The sequence below is a fragment of the Gallus gallus genome, chromosome 1, assembly GCF_016699485.2.
Source record: "Gallus gallus isolate bGalGal1 chromosome 1, bGalGal1.mat.broiler.GRCg7b, whole genome shotgun sequence".
NCBI lineage: Eukaryota > Metazoa > Chordata > Aves > Galliformes > Phasianidae > Gallus > Gallus gallus.
The window spans coordinates 29727029-29751885 of record NC_052532.1 but is presented as its reverse complement, the minus strand read 5'-3'; the positions used below and the strand labels follow the sequence as shown (position 1 = coordinate 29751885).

Sequence of the window (24857 nt, the reverse complement as noted above, 5' to 3'; positions counted from 1 at the left end):
GCTATTTCTACTCAATGCTATAAAATAAGACTACATAAGTGCTGTGTATTTTTAAATGCAACTACCTACAAAAACAGAAGGAAAATTCTATGCAAAGTGCATACTTCTCACAATAGGAAATGTTTAGGAAAGATTTGAGAAGTTGGTCTTCTACTGTTTCCCCACATTTTCATACCACATATGTAGCGTGGAGAGTTAACACAAAACAAAGATCAAACAACTGTCCCTCAGAGATAAGTTAGTTACCAGTATGATGATGAAGACCTACTAGTGCAAAAATCTTCACAGCTACTGATAGGTCTTTCAAAAACGTTACTGAAAATAGCTGGGGAAATTACTTTGACAAAAGTAAACGTTCCAAATTTCACTTCAGTCCTTGATTTTAAAACATTGCTAAATGGAAAACATGTAAAACCAAAACAAGCAGAAGATGAATTACAAATTACCTTTAATCATGAAACATCTTTAGTAATGAAAAGAACAGCAAAAGTAAAAGCCATGGAAAAAAGCTCCTATCAACACAATGCATGTGACAAATCTAAAAAATGAAGATAAAAATAATCACATCTTAAATCTGCCACACTCCACAAAGCATGGAGTGTCTCCCTGACATCACCAAATAGCACAGAAGTTATGCTCCTGTGATACCTTCCTTCAGCCTCATAACAAGCCACCTCCTTTCCAAAAAAAATACACCTGCCTTCTACAAGCCGCCTTCATCACATTGGAGCCCTTAAAGATTATCTGAGTTGAGTAGATTACGTTCGTGGCTGAACAGATTGAATTAGCTGAAAGAGGTGGCAGTAAATTATTCAAAATTAAGAAGGGAGAAATTGAATTTGAAGATGTAAGTAAGAGGCCCTTCATTCTGAATTCATACCTCTTCGGAACCCACAAATCCTAACTGTACAATTATCTAATATAACTGTGCAACTGAATATGCTACTGCATTCTTGCATCTCCTTGGCACACCACTCTACAGGAGCCTGAGTGGACTGGCCTGGCCAAGGAATACTATCCTACTTCCTACATGCTCACACAGCTTCACATTATGCCTTCCCACGAGCCCTTTCTGTCCCTTTGTTCTAAGATTATGTATTTCCCCAGTTTTGTTTGCTGGAATCTTGCATTTGATCCAGTTTTTGAAGGGCTGGGGAGCATGGGATGTTCCTCCGGCAATGAAGACCACCAGGCCAAACTGATTCAGACAGCATGATTGTAAACAGTATTACAAAACTTAAAAGGATACATAACACGTTGAAAAAACCACTGAAGGACAGACTAAATCTCACTGTTGACAAACACAACAGGTCTCATTTTGTGTTCCTTTTAAATATGTAATACATGATTTTACCTAAGACAAGTAATATTCAAACAGTATTTTCAAAGTCTTAAGCCATTTATACCTCACAAATGGACCATTTTAATTCAGTCATCCATAGAACAGTTCAAAAGTACTATTTTGGGGGGAACAAGAAGTTATAAATAACCAGATGGCTTGTACACTGGACTGTTCTTTTCAAACTGATTTAAAAAGAATGGGAGAAAGGTGTTTAACCACGTAATTGAAAATAAAACCCCAAAGCCACAGACCTAAATACAACCACATCTCCTGACTGGAGTCTTTTCTAGTTTCTGAAGATGTCTGCTTCAAATTCGCCACCCTCACTACTGTTAGAGAAATTCTGCCAATATATTACAAATGTGATAGTCAGCTCAACATTGTAGGAAGTCCCATAGACACTCCAAAGCTCTATGTTGTTTTTACAAACCTTTTTTTCTGTTCCTACTATGATCTACACATCTACAAGTCTCCTGCAAGTATAATTGCCATATTCTTCTCCTTCTCTCCTCTATTCACAGGAATTTGTATTCACTGAGTATTGCTACTCATTGTTAAAGTAACTACAATTATCAGTTAGAAAGGCAATTTGTATTCTACTACTGACTAAAATAATTCAATATTTAAACAATGTGAACTGAACTCCACAAGAACCTTTCTGGCAACTGGTGCTACAAAACAGCCCAGTGTGCCACATATCAATGAAATAAAAATCCAATTAATTTTTAAAAATACTGCCAAAAAGGACAGTAGGTTTGTACAGTCCCCTAGAAAACATTTGCAAAACGGAAACTCAAATGTGATTAATTTACATAAGCTAAACAAATAGCAGTAGCTGAGATTGTAGCATACTAAAAAAAAAAAAAAAAAAAGCATTTTTGCTTCTTTTTACAAATTATTTTAAAATATTTCAGGTTTTCATGTTTAAGCAGATGATTCACTACATTACTCAGGAAGCTTTAAAAAGCTGAGCTTTTAAAAATCAGGACATATACTGTCTATTTTCAACTGAGATTTGAGAGAATCTGGCATTGAGATGAAATTGCTGACAAAAAGAAGCCCCAACAACCAGCATCAAAGCCCTAATAACACAGTTGAAAGAACATTTTCAGAGAAATAAACAAGCAGCAGCATGCACCTTAATTTCTCCAAATGGTTTAATCCCCCTTTTCCTCTGGTTGCAGGAATAAAAGCCTTCATCTGCTATAAGATGACTGCCAAATTTCTTATAAAGGAATCCAGTGAAGGGCTAAACAAGCAACAGAAGCATTTGATGCTAAAGGAAAATAAATACAGGGAAAAAAACTGTGCAACAGAGCACTCTCATCAGCCCAGAGCTGCTATCGAAACAACACCTACCGTCTTCCACATGAAATACACAGGGGAGCAAAGTACACAGTGAAACAGCCAAAGTGCAGACAACACGTAAGTGGTACAGACCATCTAGTTTTGTCATTGGAAAACAGAACACGTAAAGATAAAGGTCTAATAATGAGTTGCAGTTTCATCTCGCTACCCAGTTCTCATCATTAATCCAGCATTACCTTGCTGAGAAGAAATATTTCTTTTATGTAAAGATGACATACTTCTGCTATGCTGGGACTGGTGGAAAGGATAGGCTTTGCTTCTTTCAGGAGAGTAGCTTCTGCTGCTCACACTGGAGCCAGATCTGCTGTGCGGAGAATCCCTTCGGCTCACTGGTGATTCCCTGAAGAAAGGAGAGTCTCTCTTATGAGGGGATCGTTCTCTCATATAATGAGAGGGATGGAAGCTTTTCCTTCTGAAGCCATCTCTGACCTTCCTTTGAAGACAACAAAAAAAGTAAAAATTACTTTGTTATCCTTCTGTTCGTAAAACAGTACCAGTTAATATAGGGGCAACATTTTATGTCTGATAAATACAGTAGGTTGCAATGAATACAAAACAAGCATAAAAAGTAGGGGGGGAAAAAAGGAATATATATTTTTTTCTAGATTTCATTCAATTACCTGATAGCTAGAAGCTAACTTCCATTCTCTGACTTGGTAACTCAGCTAAAACAGATGAGAAAGAGACAGTGGAGAAATTGAGACTCACATTTTATTTTCTTCAGATTCATTCCACTCTAGCTTACCTGGAAACAAAGTCCTATTAGCACAATAGGTGAAATGCACACCCAAATACTGCTCACACTATTTCACTGTATTTCCATTCTATTTTACCCTTATTTTTATGGGCCTGTCTTTCACACATCTTACTCTGGGAAATATTATTGAGAGATTTCAGCTCATATCCATCAAGGACAAAGAAAACTACAGAATATCTCATCTCATGCTTATGGACTTACTCAGGGCCAAACCCTGAATGAAAATTATTCCAACTAAAATTCTGCCTCTCCAATACAAAATATTTACTCCTAATGCTTCTGTAAAATACCACCAGCACTTTCAGTATTACATGAAACTGATCTGACTTGAAGCTATAATGAAGTAAACATCAAAAATTCATACTACTAATTCATGTATTTTAACCCCAGATCATAACCAAAATGTACTGGTTACCTGCACATTATGTTAATGTTTGTTAGATATGCTAGATAAAATGAGTTATATATGTAAAGATAAAAAATATCAAATTGAACTTCCTCTACCAAATCTTGAATTTAAACATGCAAACATTCACTGAATCTAGAGCTGTGACATTTGCTTTGGTCAGAAGGCATCTACTGAAGAGAAACAAGTATTGACTATCACAGCATTGCTAAATGACAATGAAGACTTCATAGCATATAAAGGAAGCCAGAATGCACCTTTCTCACTGTTTTTCTCTCCTGTTTCTAATCATAGTCCAATATTTTAAATAAGAGAACGTCTCACAAAGACAAGCAAAGACCTGGTGGTCTCATTTAGCACAATGCAGCTATAGCTAATTTTATGCTGGTGAAGAAAAGGAAAAAAAGCCCTCTAGTGTACAATTCCTGCAGCATGTTACAGACACATATTTGTGGTGGCTAACAAAGGACTTCAGTGTGCCAAAGGTGTTTTGTACTACTGAAACGACACAGGTAGCACCAAAGTAATAACGCAAGCCCTTAGGGCCACTCACACCAACATGTTTTATACAGTGCTGATTTACTTTTTGCATGAAAAGCACATCTACTTGAATGCTTCTGCATCAGAGCACATAAATCCCACAAGCAACACTGAGGTTATTCTGCAACAGAAAAATCATTAGGGGGTATAGGGGGTAGAAAGGGGGAAAAGATGCATTCACCTAGCCCATACAGATACAGAAAATTATTCAGCTTATTTTTCAAATTTTACATGGAATATAGTATCAGAAAAATAAAATGCATCTTTATTTTGAACAATTTCATGAACCTGAAGAATGACCAGATCAATAGCTCTTGGCCACTCTGCTTTTCAGTAAAACACCAGTGAAGCAAAGCAAGGTTTTACAGATAAATAGTTATTTCATCATTAACAGGTTATAGATCTTTCACAGGTATCTTATCTTAGAATATTTAACAGGCCTATATGCCAAAAACATATACCAAAACAAGATGTTACAAAGATTTGTATCTAACAGGTGTGCTAAAGAGCAACTTTCATTTCCTTTCTGAACACCTTTTCTTCTGTTTATTGGGATACTTTCTTCCTCCCAAGTCAGCCACCGAAAGAACCAATTAAGAACCAGTAAACTGTGTTCTGATATTCCTCTAATAATGCACCTCTATACAGCAGCCATAGCATAGGTATTTACATTAACAAATTAAACACCTCAGAATGTACGAAAGCATAATCCTCCTGCTCTCCTCAAAGGCCTAAGAGCGATGTGCCTGCCTCTGGACACCACTCTTTAGGAAACGTGTAGAGTAACTGGAGACTTTCCAATAGGACGTAACTGAAATAACACATTTAATGAAGAAACACTAAAAACCATTTGTTTTAAATTTGGGAGAAAAACCTAAAGTTAGAAGAGTTCTCAGTCCTGTGAGATGCAGCTGAAAATACAAAACTCAGCTTCATCCTGTATTGAACGTAAGAACAGTTCAAGCAGCAACAGATCTAAACTGGAGAAAGGGGGAAAAAACATAATTAGTTCTGACTTCAGGAATATTGGAAACAATAGCTCAGCACTGAGCAGGTCTGTCCCAGCAAGTCTCCATAAACATTTGATTAATACATTCTCTAATAATAATAATAATTATTATATATATATATATATATGCTTATCAGGAACTGTTTATGTGCAGCACACTTTCTCTTCCATGTCTTTCTAATTATTTATATCAGAACTGGAAAAGAAATGGTACTTTACTGACTACATCATCATTCTCAATCATTTTAAACACACACAGACTGTAACAAACCATCTCAGCTCCTAGAGGTGCAGCGCAGGACAAAGAGGAGTTAATCTCAAACAGATGTAATTCACTTAGGTGCGCAACATTACAAAATGCTGCCTTCTGTTGACAGCTGGTCAACACAGCTAAAATGTTTTTCTCAATGTGTAAATGCATTATATGAGAAAAAGTCTATTAGGTAAATTCTGAGATTTAATTTTTATTTTTCTTTTTATTTTTTTTATTATTTTTTGCATTTGAACATTTCTGTAACATACAGAAAGTCCTTGATTTTGTTTATTTTTAAAGCACAAGCTTTCTGGCAGACTGGTATGCCACTTTTATGCCCAAAGCACATTTTTATGAGCACGTTCTTAAGTTCTAGTATATATGCAGGTTTATTATGGAAATGTTTACAGAGCCCTTGCTATTGCATACATATAATAAACACTCTACCATCCACATCAGAATTTACAAAATATCACTGAAGCATACTTTTAAATGGGAAAATGTTTTAAAACCTCATTCTACATTAATATTATGCACACACACACACAAAAAAAGAAAAAACACAAATGTTGTGTTTATTTATGTTTTCATTTCCTCATCCTATGTTAATTCTTCACTGGACGCAATCTCATACTTGAGCATGCAAGCTATTAACTATATTAAATCTGTTTTGGACAGCATAGCAACAGCATAGCATTTGTGATGTTTTCCATTAATGTAACAAACCACACTGATCAGAACAAAATAAGCATTGTTTTAGGTTTTTTTTTCTTAAATACTTAAACTAACATACACCTGCAATTTAGTAATGAAGGCCCCAATTCAGCAAAGCAGTTAAGAACATGCTTCAGATTCCAACACATACTCAAAAGGTTTATTGAGAAGGGACGATATTTAATAGAGATTCAAAATTTTTTCTCACTTCCAACTTTAAAACAGAACTGTTTTCTTTAATAACAAATACAGGATTCATCCCTTCTATAGAGGATGCCTCTTATCTCTGTACCTCACATTGACATCTCACACCTGGCCCTTAAAGCACGTTAGTTCTCTCAGCAGTACCGCAGTCATTTTTATTGACATTTTTAACATCTACAAAACCTGACTGCTTAATTCTCACTAAAGCTGATCACCTTGGAAGAGCTTCTGAAATGTTAGAGATAAGCAGCCATACACACCCATTCACCTTGAGCAGCTGAGGGAAGAGCGTGGGTCTGACAGTTACTTCTGTCAGTTGTCAGATCCAGTTTCCTGACCCAGTAAAGATGTGCCTGTCCGTGTACCAGGAGACCAAGGGAACACAACGCAGGGGAGCCTTTCAGTTCACCATCTTTCCTAAGCTACCAATATCACTCTGAGATTTTCTAGGCTCCCCTTTCCCAGCCAGCTCAAGTATTAATCAATCTGCAATGCAGCCCAGCGACAGATGACAACACTTCTGACACTGCACTGAAAAGACTGGAAACCCAACAGCGCACTGCTGTGGGGCAGAAACTGAAGTTTCTTTCAGTCACACATGGGTCAGTGTGGTCTGTCACTTAGAAGTCAGCTGAAAAGTCAACATGGCCCATCCCATCTGACAAAGATTATTGCCATTGTCAAGAGTTAGATGTTCCACTTATAGGCCTAAAAAAACCCTCACATAAATTTATAAATTGACAAAATGACACACATCTCGTAAGACATGCAATTTATGTGCAAAAAGATAAAGCAGACGACTTAAAACATGCTTAATTACACACTTTTTCTGTCTCAAAATACACTGTGAGGAAAGGGACAGAGGAAGAAACAAAGAACGTTCTGCCTTTCCTGTGAGGAGAATGCAGGGGCTATCAGAGCTACCAACATGATTCAGCTGACATGGAAAGCATTTAATGAAGTATACTACGCTACATTCCAAACCTCTAAATTTCTCAAAATTTGCCTCATGTCTAACATCTGAAAAGCAAACATGAGGAGTCAAGAACACTTTTACTTCTAACATTCTCCAAGCAAATTTAGGTGGTAGAAGATTCCAGAGACCCTCCTCTCCCCCAGAACACATTCCCTTTCTTTCCGAAGTATGAAGCATGTATTTGCAGAACAAACCCTTTACTTCAGTTCTGCTTCAGAGACTTATAATACCTTGGTTTTGTCCAAAGATCTTTATGCTGATTTATCCCAGCATAAAACAATAAATTATACCATTGCAGATATACATAATTGAATCTGGCTTCAACAGCCTTCATTTGAAAATCTGAAATGTATTATGATAACTGGTTTCAAATGTTCTAGGGCCAAGCAAATAACTGCAGTCCTTGCAAATGCTATTTGCATTCGCTTTAAATGAAATTAGCATAATTTGGTCTGGTCATTGTAATCTTGTTAACAGCCATTCATATAAAAATGCAGAAGGAAACAGGGAGCCTCAATGAAGGGAACAGCTTGACATACAAAATGCATACTAAAAATCTAAAAATACAGAAATGCTTCACAATGTTTATGCTGCGTGTGGATGTAAACATTGAAAATCCACAAGGATGGCACTTGTACAACTTACTCAATATGAAATTTAGTAAACTCATTTTTCCCCTCAGATATCATGACAGATGAAGGAAAAAACTAAGACAACTTGAATATTACAGTACCATTCAGGAGAAGTACCTATGCCCCTTATCTGAATAATCAAACCATGCACTTCAACTGAAGCTGGAAATCACATTGCTCCCCTTTATCCTTCGTAAAGAATATTTTCTATTGTCATCAATGATGTAATTGATTAAACTTACTGGAAGATAAGCCCATACAAAAAGAAGTATGTTTAAACTCAGACTCTATTATCTGACAGAAATAAAACTATTGTCAAGCATACAGATTAGGACAAAGGAATATGAAAGAAAAAAGAAGTGTCAATACAAACATTGACTTAATTTCCAAAGAATTTAAAGCAAACACATTTACATAACCATACACAAGACAAAGGCAAAAACACCATGCACAAGACAAAGGCAAAAACATATTTTTTATTAGACAAATTAGAAGCAAATCAGATAAAATAACTGCATTCAAATGCACGCTACCTTGGCTTCTCTTCTTTTCAAAAACAACAGCTTAATAAGTCCCTGTAATTTCTCAATAATAGAAAATAAATCACAGAGTGCCTGTCTGCCTGAAGCGATGAACTAACTTTAAATTTCTATTAGCAGTTACAGTAATTTCATCAGCACAAAATTTAACTGATAACATATTTACTAAAAGACACTGGTGTTGGGCCAGATTTCACACTCTTGCCTTTATGACTCATAGAATCACAAGGTTGGAAAGGACCTACCAGATCATCTAGTCCAACCATCCTCCCATTACCATTGCTACCACAAGCCACTAAACCACATCTCGTAAGCTCCTCATTCAGATGCCTCTTGAACACTGCCAGGGACGGCGACTCCACCACCTCCCTGGGCAGGCCATTCCAGGGCCTGACCACTCTCTGAGAGAACAAGTTTCTCTTTATGTCTAACCTAAACCTCCTCTGGTACAACTTGTGGCCATCTCCTCTGGTCCTGTTTGCTGCCAGGGAGAAAAGGCCAAATCCCTCCTCATCACAACCTCCCCTCAAGAAGTTGTAGAGTGCAGTCAGGGCTCCCCTGAGCCTCCTCTTCTCCAGATTGAACAATCCCAGCTCCCTCAGCCACTCCTCATAAGACTTGTGCTCCAGACCCCTCACCAGTTTTGTTGCCCTTCTCTGGACACGTTCCAGGGCCTCAGTGTCTTTCTTGTAGTGAGGGACCCAACACTGAACACAATACTCAAGGTGTGGTGTATCATCCCCGAACAGCCATACAGTTCAGATAATAATCTCAATGAACACATTTCTCAGTATCATAGCAATGGAATCAATTCCTAATCAGACTTAGTTCAAAATGGAAACCACTCAACTCTCATATCCCAGTGTGTACATTTAAAACTGGAATGGAGACAGAAAGCAAGATACAGCATCTTCACATACCCTCACAGATCACAGAAACTGGTTACCACGATCACTTTTGGAGCATGTGCTAACGGGACAGACCTTTCTAACATGGCTCTCACAAATCCCACTGTCATTTTGCCTCAAGCACCAAGAACATGAGAAAGAACTGTGAAAAGTTTTCCCGTGGTACTTTGGGTGTGGAGCTGATGGAGTGGGAGATGGAAAAAATTCCCAAGTACTACACAAAGTTAACACAAAGGTATTGAGAATGAGTATTTGAGGACAGTAACAGACTGTGAAACAAAGGAAGCAGCTCTGTGGAAATTCCAAAATAATTTTATTGTTTCTTTAAAGATCTTCTAAATTAGTGTGGGAAATGACATGAGTAAAATAAAAGTTGTTTACAGTCACACGACTTCATATTTCCATGTTTCTAAACAAAGCAAGTTGTGGGTTGACGGAGGTGGAAGTGCTGTTTGCTCTTGTGGGGGAAGGTCTGTTGCAGACCTCTGAGCATCATATTCTTCTAAAAAAAATCAGCATATATTGCACGCCAACATTCTTCAATGTCATTGCTTGCAGTTTTATAAGCAATGTAATATAGGCAAACATCTGTCTATCTGTATACCCCACTAAGCACCTCAAAGAAAGGAAGTATTTCTACAGTATATTTCAGGGGTAGAAGTGAATTACGTTTAGTAAGCTGTAATTCTTTTTCTCAAATACCATCTCCAAAATTCTTAAATAGAAGAACCCAGAAACCATGAACTACCAGCTAGAGAACCTCTTAAAACCGTCCGTCAGCATGGCTACAGGATACCATTAGTTCACTGATACGTAAGAGATAGCAACAAACAGTGTAATGCACTTGAATATATCGATTTGATTAACTCTTAGGGTTGACTCGCCAGCACTCTTGACAAAACTTCTATAGGAAAGAGCATGCTGTGGAAGAGGTTTGGAAGTAGTAATTCCTTATGTCAGCAACACTGACACACAATACCCGTATTCTATTTAGTTTGCCTTTTTTTTTCCTCTCTGCAAATTCCTTAATGAGATCTATAAATCACGAAGAAAAAAAAACCAAAAAACTTTCTTTACATCAGAAAAATGGTCTCAAAATTCCTGTGTTTTTATTCTTGAATTAAAGTGAAATCTGAAGCATTAAGGTCAATTTCTTTTATTTCTTTATGTTCAAAAGTCTTGCAGTAACGGTATGGACTCCTGTGCAGCAGATTTAAATAGAAGTTTGCAAACTAACACTGCTTTTAGATTGCTCAAGATAGAAGACATTATAAGCATGTAAAGAAAAAAATTATTGTGCCTAATGATTGTTGTTTTTTTTCTGATCTGTTTCCTTCCTGCCAAGTATTTGTTCAAAATCAGAAAGTCCTGAGTTAAGGCAGACATTTCCCCTTGTAGATTTATTCAGCCATGTAGCTTCCTTCTCATCAAATTTGCTTTTTCCTTTCACTCTGAGTACATTATCACTATTAATAGTCATACATTATTATGCATAACTAATCTCCTTTTTTAGGCCATTTTCTATATATTACAAACAGCACTTGCTTAAATGTGTTTCATACAGAGATGAGCCATCTTACTTGGCTAAACTCCTCATTAAAAAAAATCTTTCTGACACTACTGTATACCTTCAGTCATTTCAGTGATTTATTAACAGTTAACTTCAGAGAGCAGCCCCATGACAAGTTGTACTGACTGAAATTGGGGCTCCTACAATCCCCATCTTTCCATCCCTTCTTGAATCCAAACTCTCATTCTCCACTAACCTAGTATACATATTTTCTCTCAGGCAATCAAACTGGCATAAAATTATTGTTTCTGCTGGATCAGCGTGAAGTGACAGCTCACTGAACAATGCAAACACACGAACTAGTAGCAGAGAGGGAAAGACTGGAGCAGTACAAACTTAGATAGGTTTAATAGATTGTGGAAATAGATCTTTGCTGTAAGAAGGATCAGCTTCCTTACTGCATTCATGACTATTATTTGTTTAGGATAAACAACAAAGGTTCCTTGGCAGGGTTTTAACATAGCTGAAGTTAGCAGCAGTAAAAGTCAGTACTTATACATTCACTGGTTTTTTTTTTCTAAAAATAATACAGTATTCTGACAGAGTAAGCAATGTAGATTCAAATATAAAATTTTAAATAGAAAACTGTTCTTAATAGTGATGCATTTTAACAAGGGCTAAAAGTAGCAGCAGCTGAAGAGAGTTTTTGAAGAAGGTAATTGATGACCAATCTCAACGTCAATCTCCTGTGTTAACACAATTCCTGTACAGAATAATTCCAAAAATCCAGGTACTGTGATAAAAATTGTAGAACATATACTGAGTTATTACCTCATCAAACCTGAACTGGCTTGAAGGATAAGTCAATGCATTATACCTTCTTTTTCCATTCTACTTGTAAAATTGCATAAATCTCTTCTGAAATTATTTCAAAGAATAGTTCAGCATACTAGACCGTTAGACAGGACTTCAGTTAACACAGTGCAACTGCTTCAGCTAGATCTCAGGAGAGAAAGACATTCAGACAGATGGCTGACACAACACTGCTGAGCGTTATGGCATTAATATTCTCTTGCAGTTGTTATCAACTCAAACTAAAATTACAAAGCTTCGTACACAAGAGAAAGAATCCTAGATGGTTATGCAAATACATATCATGAACAGACATCAAGACTAACATTAAGAACAACATATTAGCATGCAAAAATATCAACCTTTTCCAAAATAATACCAATAGTATGAGATCATGTAGTAGCTTCATTATCAAACTTTTCCTCCTGTGTAGATCATAACATACCCACAGCAACACGTGGAAATGTATACCATCAGCCTTCTCTCTTTAAGAGAATCCTTAACAAAAGGATACTGATGTTGTCAAAAACACCAAATTTGTTTTCATTTTCTCTTCTGCACTGATATTTACAACACACATCATTGCTTATTTTAAAGAGGAGAAAAAAAGGCAACTTGTATTCATTTAAAGAAACATCATCTAGGCAAAGCTCCTCCAGGTGTTCCCACTCTTTCTCAATGCAAATTAAATTCCCTGAAATGTTTACTATATTCAAAATACAACAAGTCCTTGGAACCTAACAGATGAAGGGTTTGTTTTCTTAAGGGAAATGATGTACAACTCCTCAGTGACAACACTTCCCTCATCCTGAGAAAGCCATGACTACATTCATTAAGTCAATCTGTTGGCTGGTCATTTAAATGATTTAGATAGAAGCCCAACTTGAAAGTAGTTGTCGGGACTCGAAGGGAGACTCCCATCTCTTTCTCTCCTCACTGTTTCTCAGTACTTGGCTGTTTTTCAACATATTTGTTAGGAAACCCTTCTGGAATAATCACGTCCCATCCATGGGAGTTTGCCTCATTATTTCCCAATAGGGTATTAACTTGCTAGCTTCATACCATCTACTACCTGATTATAATGATAGTTATAAAACCGGACCAGACAAGCTTGGTTTTCAGAAGCTTTCTTTGAAGTGATGTGTTAGCCAAGACCTTACCGTATACAAGTTCATAATCTCATCTTTAGGCATCTTGCCCTATCATATACACTGTAAACAGAGAATCTCATGACAGTTCATTAGCATTATATAAGCACCACTGATTAAAACCATACATATGGTTTTTATAAACCATTATTTATTATAAACATATATATATATATACACATATATTTTTTTTTTCCCAGGAAAGTGCCTTAGTTTTAAGGAACAGATCAATGTTATTAAAAAATTTGATTTGACTTGCTGAACTAATGAATTATTTCATATATATATGTGTATATATATATAAAATGTATCATAACAGTTACTGTTAGGCATAGTAAACAGCAAAAACCACTACTAAAAAAATGTAAATAACAATAGTAATTTCCTCTGCCAATGTGGGATCTAACAAAAACCACAGGGGAAAACAGTTGTACACACAAAAAGCCATAGTTCCTTAAGATATAACATTGCATATAACATTGGTTTAGATCAAAAGCGAGCTGTATAAACACATGACAGCAGTTGGGAACTGCAATAAACTTCTAATTCCTTTGTTACTAAAATTGGTGTGTTTAATAACTGTCAATTAAATACTTAAAAGGCACTTTATTACCTAGCTATTCTTCATTCAACAATTTAGACTGGGTTTTTAAGCATAACAAAACTTTTTTTTTTTTTTAATAAGATTATGACAACTCGTCTCTATACCAAAAAATACTTTGTTAAACCTCAAGAGTCACAACGGATATGGAGACCATATCTAAAAGTAACATTTTAAGGGACCATCAAAGTGTATGAAATAGCACACACAGAATTCAACTTACTTGAAATTATGTTTTTCAAAAACAAGCTCAACCAGTTCTCTCTTACGACTCTCATCAGGAATTAAAAGCAAGATACAGAACTTCTATAGGTTTCATACAAAGAATAAGAGCTAACATATGAGGTTGTATAATTTAAAAGATAGGCAGGAAAAAAAATAAATCAGTTAGTGGGAAGTTCTGCTAATTTGACGCTTCCCATATAGAAGAAACTTTGAAATGTTTTGATCAGAAAAAATGAAGCTTCCATGATGTCTCTCCAAAATGAAGCAGAGCAGCCAGATCTTCCTATTACCAACACCTGCCAAAGGAGTCCCCCATCAGCTAGAAGGAAAACCACAGCTCAGACTCCTGTGGGAGGCTTCAGGGTTGTGGTTCAATAGTTGGAATACTGTCATTGACCTCAGAAGCTCATCAGGAGAAGTGATTAAAAGAAAAAAGAAATTAACCAATCAATATAGAATATATTAAGACACTGAAGTCTGAATACCCACTCCCTACCACCAACTCAGAGATGGAAGTTGCACAGGCAACTATATCAGAGTTCTTCAGGATCCCTGAAGAGCAACAAAAATCAGTACATAGCCCTTTAAAGAGAACACCTCTTTCATGGCTAGAATGAAAAATTCCACAAGAAAATAAACGAAATCAGGTCTTCAACAAAAACCGCAATCAACAGTTGTATAAATAAAATTTTTAAAAATTAGAAGCAATCACTCAACAACTTTTACTAGGTGAAATCAAAAGCTACATTCACCTTGAAGAATAATCCCATAATTAGTTGAAAGATGCAGAAACATCCAGTTACAACATGAGGATGTTTTTACCTCCTCTTCATATTTTTACACTGTAGGGTGGGAATGCAAAAACTGTACAATTGAAATCGTGTTCACCAGATGGGCTTGACTGAATTGAAATCTTCCTACTTTCAGCTGCATTGCCCTGCAACACTGCACAGTCCTAAAAAAAGTGTGTCCTCTTAAGCCAAGGTAAACTAATTCAGCAGCAGACTAACACAATGAATTAAAGTTTTCAGCAAACAAGTCCTTGCCTGGAGTTTACAGGTATAACAAATCTACTACAATGACTTATTATAAGGAAACTGTAACTTTGTGTATGAATGAGCGTAAGTTACTCCAGTAGTTTACCTGAATGTCTGAGACGTTCAATGTTCTGGCAGAGATTTTTTTTTTTTTTAAGGCATGTGCTAATGAATATGATTACAACTCTACTTATCAATCTCTGTCAAAAACAAGACCATTTTCTTTGGGTGACTGCCATATTTATTTCCCTCCACACGTTTCTTAATAAAGAATGAGGTTCTTGTACCGTGTCCCTGAAGACCTGTCAAATATTGCAACAGAACAGCAAACTCATGTACATTTTTAGCACCATCTCATAAATCCCTTTGGCTAAATTTCTATATGCAAGACAAAGATCAGTTTACTTCACAAGAAAGTCTAAATCCACAGCTCAAAGACCTCCCACAACACAATGTGTTGTTTTAAATGAGTACAAAATATTTAAACAGGCTTGCTGTTTCGTTTCATTCACTGAACACTTACAGGGAAAAAAACCAACAAGCTACCCCCTGTAACTGAAAGCTGACTGCACAGTGATAAAGATAAGTGCGTTAGGCTATAACATTTCTGGAAAAAAAAACTCTCTCGCAGAATCCTCAATACTAAATTCTGTTTTATTAAGAGAAGAGTCGGTGGCCCTCAGCTTCTATATGGAGTTTGTCTGGTCAAGGGTTTTGGCTTAAAACAAACATTCCTGCCAACAAATAATGTTTGTTGTAAAGTATAGTCTTTAGACCCCTTCTCTAGAACATCCTATCAGCACATAATGCACTGCAAGAAGTGAATCACCAAATGGAACAGCAGTTCAAGCGATGATCAGAAAGTCACAATTGGTGGACTTCTATCTCCCAGTTTGCTACCAAGCTTCTCCATGATCTTCAATTAACACAAACTAACTGCGAAGGTTTGTCTCTCTAAAAGATGGGGTATATAGTGCTTTACTACTCTAAAGAGAGAAGGTGTATATATTTTTTTTAATTTAGTATTTTTATTTATTACAAAACTCTTCTTGGGCACTCCACAGATCAGCAGAAACATTATATACCCACATGCATTAGTATAAAGGACTGGAGTATGACTACTTCCTGATTTCACAAAGTATATGGAAAAATAAAACATTAAAATACCACCAAGGAATACATGGAGTTCAAGTTGTAAGTTGGCTTCCTCAGCAAAGGAAAACACATTCATATCAAAAACTAGCGAGGAGATATTCAAAATCTCATGTGCAAGCCCATTCTCAGGAGTGTACATAACACGAAACACCATTACTACTGATAAAGAACGGTTTGTCTACAAATATGGCAATGCTTATGGAAAAAAATATGGACCTCAGATAATTTTAAGTATTAAATTTGATGTCTGTATAGCTGGGATTTACAAGTGCATTATTTTGGAATTTCTCTTTGAAGATGAGTCTTACCCATCTTAAGTTGCCAAGTTTCACATATTCGAATCTAAGAAACTCAGTGCAGCTGAAAAAAAGAATGAAGTAATGCTCTGAACGCTCAAAAGGATTAAAATCTGGTATGATTGAAGTCAACAGCAGCTAACAATCTTGTAAAGCATTTCAGACAGAACAGTTTGTCTCACTTCATAATAACAAACTTGTATGTAAGATCCAATCCTGTGAGGCCCATACAGAAGTACTGGAACACTGGAGTTCTTCAATACATACTTCTCCAAAAATATGACATGCGTGAAAATAATTCCTTTGAGTACTCTGAATAAATGAGTTTGATATATCATTAAAGACAAGTAATAACACAGTCCCACAAGAGTGATCAACATCAATAAAAGATAACATACGAAGAAGTCATGTTATTTGATCTCTATTCCCCTCATAATTTTTAAGTTTCACAATTCTCACAGCAGCAGTGATCAAGACATTAAAACTGCCATCACGTATACAGATAATTTTCAGCTCAGCACACTAAGCCATTCTGCTTTGATGTAAAATTCATTATACATGCCAACTAGAATTGAACCAAGAGGCGCATAACTTCAAACCAAATTGCGACTGTAAGGTTGCAGAACTTACATCAGTTTCTGGAGTTCACAAAGAATCCCTTAGTGACCGGCCCTGGAGAAAGAGGGCTAAGAACTCATTCTGAAGTCAATGCCCAGCAAATCTTCTGAGTTGTTTTATGTTTATACATAAAATAAGATGTCAAAACGTCAGGATGAGAGCTATCCACTGAGCATGGCATAAAACAGGGCTAACAACTCTCAGGAATTGAAAAGGGCAAAAGTATCAGCCATGCTGTGTTCAATAGCAGACCACAGGCAAATCAGACGCGTTCTCACAAAGAATTGCTGCTGGTCATCTGGCACAATGCTCAAGCCACTACTGAGCAATTGCAATGCAAGCAAGCACATCCTATTTTTTTTAATTTTTTAAGGGAAAAAAAAAAAATCAAGATGCTCAAGGAGAAAACAGTAATAATAAAGGCCTAACACAGTTTCCTCAACACAGAAAACCTCTACCCCCGAAAACTCTGCACCATTTAAGGATTTTTGATTTTCCAAATAAGCAGCTTCTTTTAAAAGGAAAAAAATACTAAGTAACATTTTTCATCATGCCAAAGAAAGAAGATAGTGAGGGAAAATAAATGTAAAGAGCTACAGACCAAAAACTACTTTTTACCAGTCAAATTGCCAAAAAAATCAAAGTAGGAAAGTGTGAATGATTAACATTTAGGAGCAAACGCTAAACATAACATTGACAACTTCTTAGAGCAGATTTTTAGCTGCTGAATGAGTTATTTAAAATACTCAAAAAAAAAAAACCCTCTGGTTATTTATGTCAATAAAAGAGCTATTCTTTCTAGAATTTACAGTAACTGTACTGACTATGAAAACCCATTAATTTTACAAGTCTCCCAGTATCTTTAGTTTTACAAATCTCACTTTGTACTATGTTCTAGCTATGTTCCATGCTTTTTTTTTTCTTCCCAAGGTATTTCTGGTGAAAGTAATCTTACATCTCCTTTTACTACTTCTAAAAACAACAAACACACACCACACCACTTATCTGTACTCCACAAAAACCTATGCAAAGTATCTTTCATCAAATCCAGAGATAGCATTTTCATGCACGATCATTTCCAAATACTAGGTTTTATAATGCAAATATCTTTGAAATAGAATCAATAATAAAACAATTAGCACTTTCAGTGCAGGAGAGAATACGTACAAAGTTTGATTTTCTCTACTGAGATCTACTGTGTAGCTCAATAGCGAGAAATATGCAAAAGACTGTATTTATTACCATGTGATGCTATGTCACGCTAGAAGCATTTAGCAATTTGATCACAGACTTTGACATTCAAGATTACTTACTATTCCTATGCTTTCTGTACAAAGAGACTTCTGACATAAAGCATATTTATATAACAAATCAGTAGGGCTTCATTCAATTGCAAATACATTCCAGTAATTTCAACTGAACCAAATATATCTATCAAATTCCTTCACAGTGCAGTTGTGCAACAGTCACACATTCTGAAATAGATAATATAGAATGAGAGGGGACTTCCACTACCCACATCACTGAAGCCTTTAGCAAAATGAGCTGACATTTTGTCCTCATGTCTTAAATGGAAGAAATCTGGAAGAATTTAAGACAATCATTTCGACCACTGGGTGCCACTCTTGTTCTCTGTGAAAACAAACTGCCCGGCCTTAACTCATTTTCAGATTCTTTTTCCCTTGCATATGTGTTTTTTGTTTGTCCTCTAAAGTGAAAGACAGAAAAATTCTAGAGCAATTTACATAGAACACCTCTTTTTAAAACACTTTAGTTGTGTCTAGCCCCAGTAATGTAATTCTGTTTGAAGTCTAGTGCACATAGATCCTTACGGAGTATGAAGGGTTGTTTTTATTTATTTTAGTTGCTCACGGGGTTTGTTTTCATAGAATGACCTGGGTTGAAAAGGACCACAATGATCATTGAGTTTCAACCCCTCTGCTGTGTGCAGGGTCACCAACCACCAGACCAGGCTGCCCAGAGCCACATCCAGCCTGGCCTTGAATGCCTCCAGGGATGGGGCATCCACAACCTCTTTGGGCAACCTGTTCCAGTGCGTCACCACCCTCTGTGTGAAAAATTTCTTCCTAATATCTAACCTAAACCTCCCCTGTCTCAGTTTAAAACCATTCCCCCTTGTCATATCACTCTCCACCCTTGTAAACAGCCGCTCCCCTTCCTGTTTATACGCTCCCTCCAAGTACTGGAAGGCCGCAATGAGGTCTCCCTGGAGCCTTCTCTTCTCCAAACTAAACAAGCCTACTTTTGTTTATTTGCTTTATGAAGCATGGAGTCTTTATGAAAGAAATAGTTACTTAGTGCGTATCCCTGCAACGCTTACTGTCACTGCTATTAAGAGGCCACTATTCTGTGCATTCTGTGCATTTATTTATTGTTTTTTAAAAAATCCCTTATCAAACTGCATTGCAGACATATGCATGTTACACCCCTACTGCTTAATACCATTTCTGCATTTCATAGATATGAACCTGAGGTACAGACCTATCACTCCAGCTGAAAAAACAAGATAAGAACAAGGAAACGATGAACTGAATACTATCCACTATCCACCCAAGTGAGTTTTAAATGGATCAGGTATTTTTCCACTGTATGGTGGCCTGAAAGTACTACAGTCACAGAAACAAACATTAGACAGACCAAAGAATTCTCTGAAGTCATACAAATATGTGACTGATTGCACAGACACACTAGATTACTTACAGTCATAGTCTACCTTCTTAAAGATATTATCATCACACTTCCTACTCTTACTGAACAAATATTAAAATGTAGGCTTCCATGTCATTTATTTATTTAATTTGGATCTCAATATATCTTGAAAACACTTCATCTGGTACTTGAACAGATGTCCTTTCCCACATCAGTATCAATTCACTGCTCTGCTCTACAAACCATTTTGATAACATACGAAAAAGTTCTAAATAGTCACAATAGATGTTATGACAGTTTTGACATTACTATGTGAACAAAAAATGTAATACTAAGAAACAGTAAGGTTAATTGAGGAAATTTCTAAAACATAAGCTGTCAAATTGCAGATTAACAAATGTATACAAGAGGAACTGTTCTCTGTTTCTGCATTTAAGCATACATATGAATCTTCTAGATTCAAAGACAGACTGGGATCTGAGTAAATCTACAGCTTCGAACACAGTTTTGTGAGATTATCTCCGTAAGACAGAAATTATTTTAAAAATAGCACTTATTTAACCTTTTTTTTTACTGCATGGAGGGATATTTACACATACCTGTACAAAAAGACAAGAAATTTGTAAGATAAAAAAGCTTGTATTTGATTCAACAGTCTGGGGTAGCAAAGATGGGATTTTCACAGGGGAAATAAGAAGAAACCTGAATAGGTCATGGGTTTCTAACAGTTGCAACAACAGCATATTGATATTCAGAATGGACATTTAGGTACCTTCCAATATCATAAACAGAATGACAGCATGTGCACAACAGCTAACTACTCTTTCATGCAAATATGCCTGAACAACTCCAGGAAGAAGAACCTGAGCAATACCCTTGTAGTTAAGCAACATTCACTATCTTGAAAATAAAGCTTCCCAGCAGTTTCATAGTTTCAAATTCCATCTGAATAAGCCTTAATCTTTCTGCTGTAACAGAAGCTGCTTTGAGTAGGTGGTTGGAACAGACAGACTCCAAACCTTCCTATGCATAGCATTACTGTGAAGTTTTATATAATACCTGTATTCAGTCTGCCGATTCATAGGATGATCATCTCTTGGCCATCTGTATCCTGACTCATCCTGCAAAACATACAGAGACAAATGTTTGAAGTGCATCTCAGCATCAGCTGTGAAATACATTACCAGATGATACTTATTTACTGCATAACCCAAGTACTTAATGAGTTAAAAAGACAGTATTCATCATTCACAAAAAGACTTCCTCTCAGTTTATCCATTCCATCCAACTCCTCTTATTTTCTTCCTCCACCAGTGCTAAAAGAAGTAACTTTGCAATGCTACAGAAAAAAAAATGTTGTATTTTGTGTGGTATTTCAGTTTATGAGAAGAACAGTAGTCACAACAACACTCTGTCTGAAGAAAATTTTTAATTATTCAGCACTCAAACATTAATTCAATGACAAACACCATAAGAATGAGAGAAGAATCACCTTATGTACACCTCGATGTGGTGGGCCACTTCTTCGCTCATGGGCAAAACTGCGACCCTCCTCATAGTCTCTGTACTCAGTGTGGCTGTAATCATCATAGCGACTGTAACTCCCTTCTCCAGGTCTATCAAGAAGTGGTGGTTTCTTGGGCATGACATTTACTACTCTATGGTAGTCATCCTAAACCACAAAAGAAATAAAAGCATACTTCTTTAAGCATCTGGAAATCTGTAGTGAATATACAAGTAAAAACATGTTATTTCTACATAGTGGATTATAATAATCTCAAAGCTGAAATAAGCACAGAAGAATGGCAAATGTAAAGAACCATGCCAGACTGATGGTGGAAAAAGTTGTCAGTTGGACACCAGCCAGATGCAGTCCTTAAGTACTGCAAGTTTAACCACAAGGGGAAAGTTCTCAACACAGTTCAAGTTTATCCTGAAATTTTACAGCAGTCAACTAAATTTTCTAAGCATTTACTATACCTATTTCTCCAACTTCTACATTAAAGTTACATCCGTTATGCCTGTAAAACAGAGAGCCTATTTGAAAACAATTAATTTCCTTAACATCAACAACATTTTCTACACTATGGAGATCATAGTGAAGACTGCCCTTGTTTCATGATCTGATTAGATAAGCATCCTCTCACTACAACGCAGTGCGTGACCCAATGATTCAAGTGATGAACAGTTTTTATCGCTCTCAGATTTATTCTCAAACAGGTTTGAATGGCTTTTTTGCTATAAATCAATGCACTACATTTTCAAGTGAAGTATTATACACCGTTTACCAATTAAATAGATTCTTTGCTTATTAAGCCCAAATTGCACAATTACAAAAGATTCAAATTCAATTCTCTAGGATCGAGTATTATGTAAACCCACTGTAGATAAAAAGCGAATGGAAACATGAATTGAAGACTTTGTCTTTAAGTCTTTTTCCTTTAGCAAGCCATTGTTTCCATGGGCCTTAAAAACAAGTTATAATTGCAGAGACTTAATGCACAGGTGCAATTCAGAGGGAGGGGAAGGAGACCCAAACTACCTTCTTTTCCTAACAGTGTAAGTCACAAGCTAATGAATGCACCGATAGTTCTTGAAGAAAAATACATTAAGTTCACAAATTACTAAATATGATCATTTGAAAAAAAAAGAAAAAGAAAAAAGGAAACAATATTGTTCTGATCTCAGAGACCAAGCAATAGATTCATTATATTATTACACGCTATACACACATTACCATGCAGCCACAATGCTTAATCTACCATTACCTCATTGGCAACCATTACATACATTTTTTCAGCTCAGTCTTACAAAGAAGATCAGCTCTGAAGCTAAGATAAAACTGTCCTGTGCTTTTATCTCCTCCAGTAGTCCCCATCACAGCAGGACAGTTACATAAGATCTCAAGACATACCCACTGTTTCTTGATTTTGTAAAGTGCTCTTAACTTTTTGCTGTTAACCAGCCTCTGAAAGTATGCGTTTCTATAGCAAACCAAACATGTTGTATACTGTATAATTGTATATATAATTAACATATATATATGTTATAATATAACATCCAGGTTTGTATAATTATAATTGCATAATTAACATCCAGGTTTGGATTAGGACAATCTCTTCCTCTCTCAAACAAGTGATACTTCTTTCCTTATCAGTGGCACGTCCCAGTTCCAATACTTAACCCATGAGCAAACACTAAGAGTTTTCATATGGTTGAGGAATAACATAATTCTGCTTTACTTGCCTAGCAAGAATTAGGTCAGACCTCCGCATGTGAAAACGTAGATAAAATGGCATAGGCTTGCATGGACAGAAACTGCCTGATAGTTCTCATGAACCAGCAGATCCGTATGAGAAGGCGCTTTTTATCTATCTTCCAATAAGAAAATGATTCAGACCTTGCTTTACTTAACACACTATGGGGCAGTTCTTGGTCCCTACTCATAAAGGCCAACTCTTCAAGCCCCCTGCTACAAAAACCTCGCCACATAGGCCGTGTAAGCAAAAGAACACATCTTATCTTTTTAAACTCTTAAAGTAAAATTCCATAATACATACATCATAATTTGGTCCCTGTAGAGCTCGAAAGATCAGAAAAACTCAGGAATGTACAACAGTTAGCAATTAGCTATGCATTAGTCAAGCCAAGTATCAATTAATAAAAAAAAATGCAAGTATACAAACAAAGTGTGAAGACACATTCTGGCTTTTCTTGTATTTCATTGCTGATACATATATTGGAGAAACAACAGACTAACCAACATATGCAAATACAACCTGATTTCCAGCTCGCTGAAAAAGTACGTATGTTTTATGCTGTCTGTAAAAAGCGTTGAAATCATCACAGAGTAGCCAACCCCTAGTGCACTAATTGACCAAAACGACTATGTAACTAGTAATCTACAACAGTGTGCTTCTAGAAAACAAGCTGAAAACATGAGAACCCAGAAAGTATGTTAGTATGTAAGTATCATAATAGAAAACTGCGCTGGTGACAAGAACAATACTGAATGTAGTCTTTTTACCACCTCTGAAGTGGTTTGAGACATATGAACATACAAGAAAGCTCCTGGGAAAAAGGCAATATAGTGTGATCTCTGATTCTCCACAAATTCTTAAAACAAACAAACAAACAAACAAAAAAACCCACCATGTTTAATTACACTGAAAAATCCCTTCAGCCAGTCAGCTGCCCTAATTCTGTTCCTCCCAGCTCCTTGGGCCTTTCACACAATCACAGAATGGCCTGGGTTGGAAGGGACCTCGAGGATCATGAATCTCCAACCCCCCCCACCACAGACAGGGCTACCAATCTCCACAAGTAATACTAAACCAGGCTTTACTGTGAATGGCCTTGACTTAACGGGCACCTATATAGATCAGAGCATTATCAACTTTGCTTTTCTCCTAGAACTAAAGCATAGGATCATACCTGACACTCTGAAGAAAATAATACTGTCCCAGCTGAAACTAAGATGAAGAGGAAGATGTAAAGCAGGCGTGTCCAACCCATGGATGCAACCCTGGACAGTTAGTAATGCAGCCCCACACGATCATAAACTTTTCACATTACTATGTGATTTATAGCAATATGTTTCATTAGTCAATTGCAAACTGCATAGGCAACAACAGAATACTGGGGAGGGCGCAGGGCATTACTAACTCCATCTCTCGTGCCCACCACACACACACACTCAAATTGAAACACATTATAACATGTAGTTATATATAAATATATAAATTCATCAAAGCTGTGAATTTCATAAAGTCCAAGGAATTGACTCATCACCAGTTCCAGGACTCCCTTAAAAGTATGGATGTCAATTATGGGGACATCGGTTTTTTCTGCCTTATTTTCTGAAATAAGGTGGCTAAGTTGGGCTAAAATACTAAAAAATTTTACAATTTGTAAAATAAAACCAAGTCATTTATGGAGTTAGAAGGAAATTTGGTGCCAAAATATGAAGATGCACAATAGCTACAGATACAGCATTCTGAGTGGAATGGACTGCTCATTCAAATGAATTAAACATACATCTTTTGAGATCAAAATCAACTATCTGTGCTGCATTTCAAATCAGAACAGCATTCAAAA

At 36.4% G+C, this 24857-nt stretch overlaps 1 protein-coding gene across 7 annotated transcripts in view; it reads right to left on the bottom strand.

Moving 5' to 3' along the window:
- The window catches only part of PPHLN1 (periphilin 1), a 69937-nt gene that overhangs the window by 38052 nt on the left and 7028 nt on the right, over positions 1-24857 (bottom strand). For 3 of the 7 annotated variants that reach the window (NM_001305257.2, XM_040695312.2, XM_040695390.2), the window contains 3 exons: positions 21253-21432; positions 20820-20881; positions 2887-3143 (listed from right to left, as the gene is read on the bottom strand). In NM_001305257.2, coding sequence (NP_001292186.1) covers positions 2887-3143; positions 20820-20881; positions 21253-21432 — 499 coding nt within the window. The remainder of the gene's footprint in view (positions 1-2886; positions 3144-20819; positions 20882-21252; positions 21433-24857) is intronic. The other 4 variants (XM_015281233.4, XM_040695384.2, NM_001030737.3 and 1 more) reach the window with 3 other exon arrangements.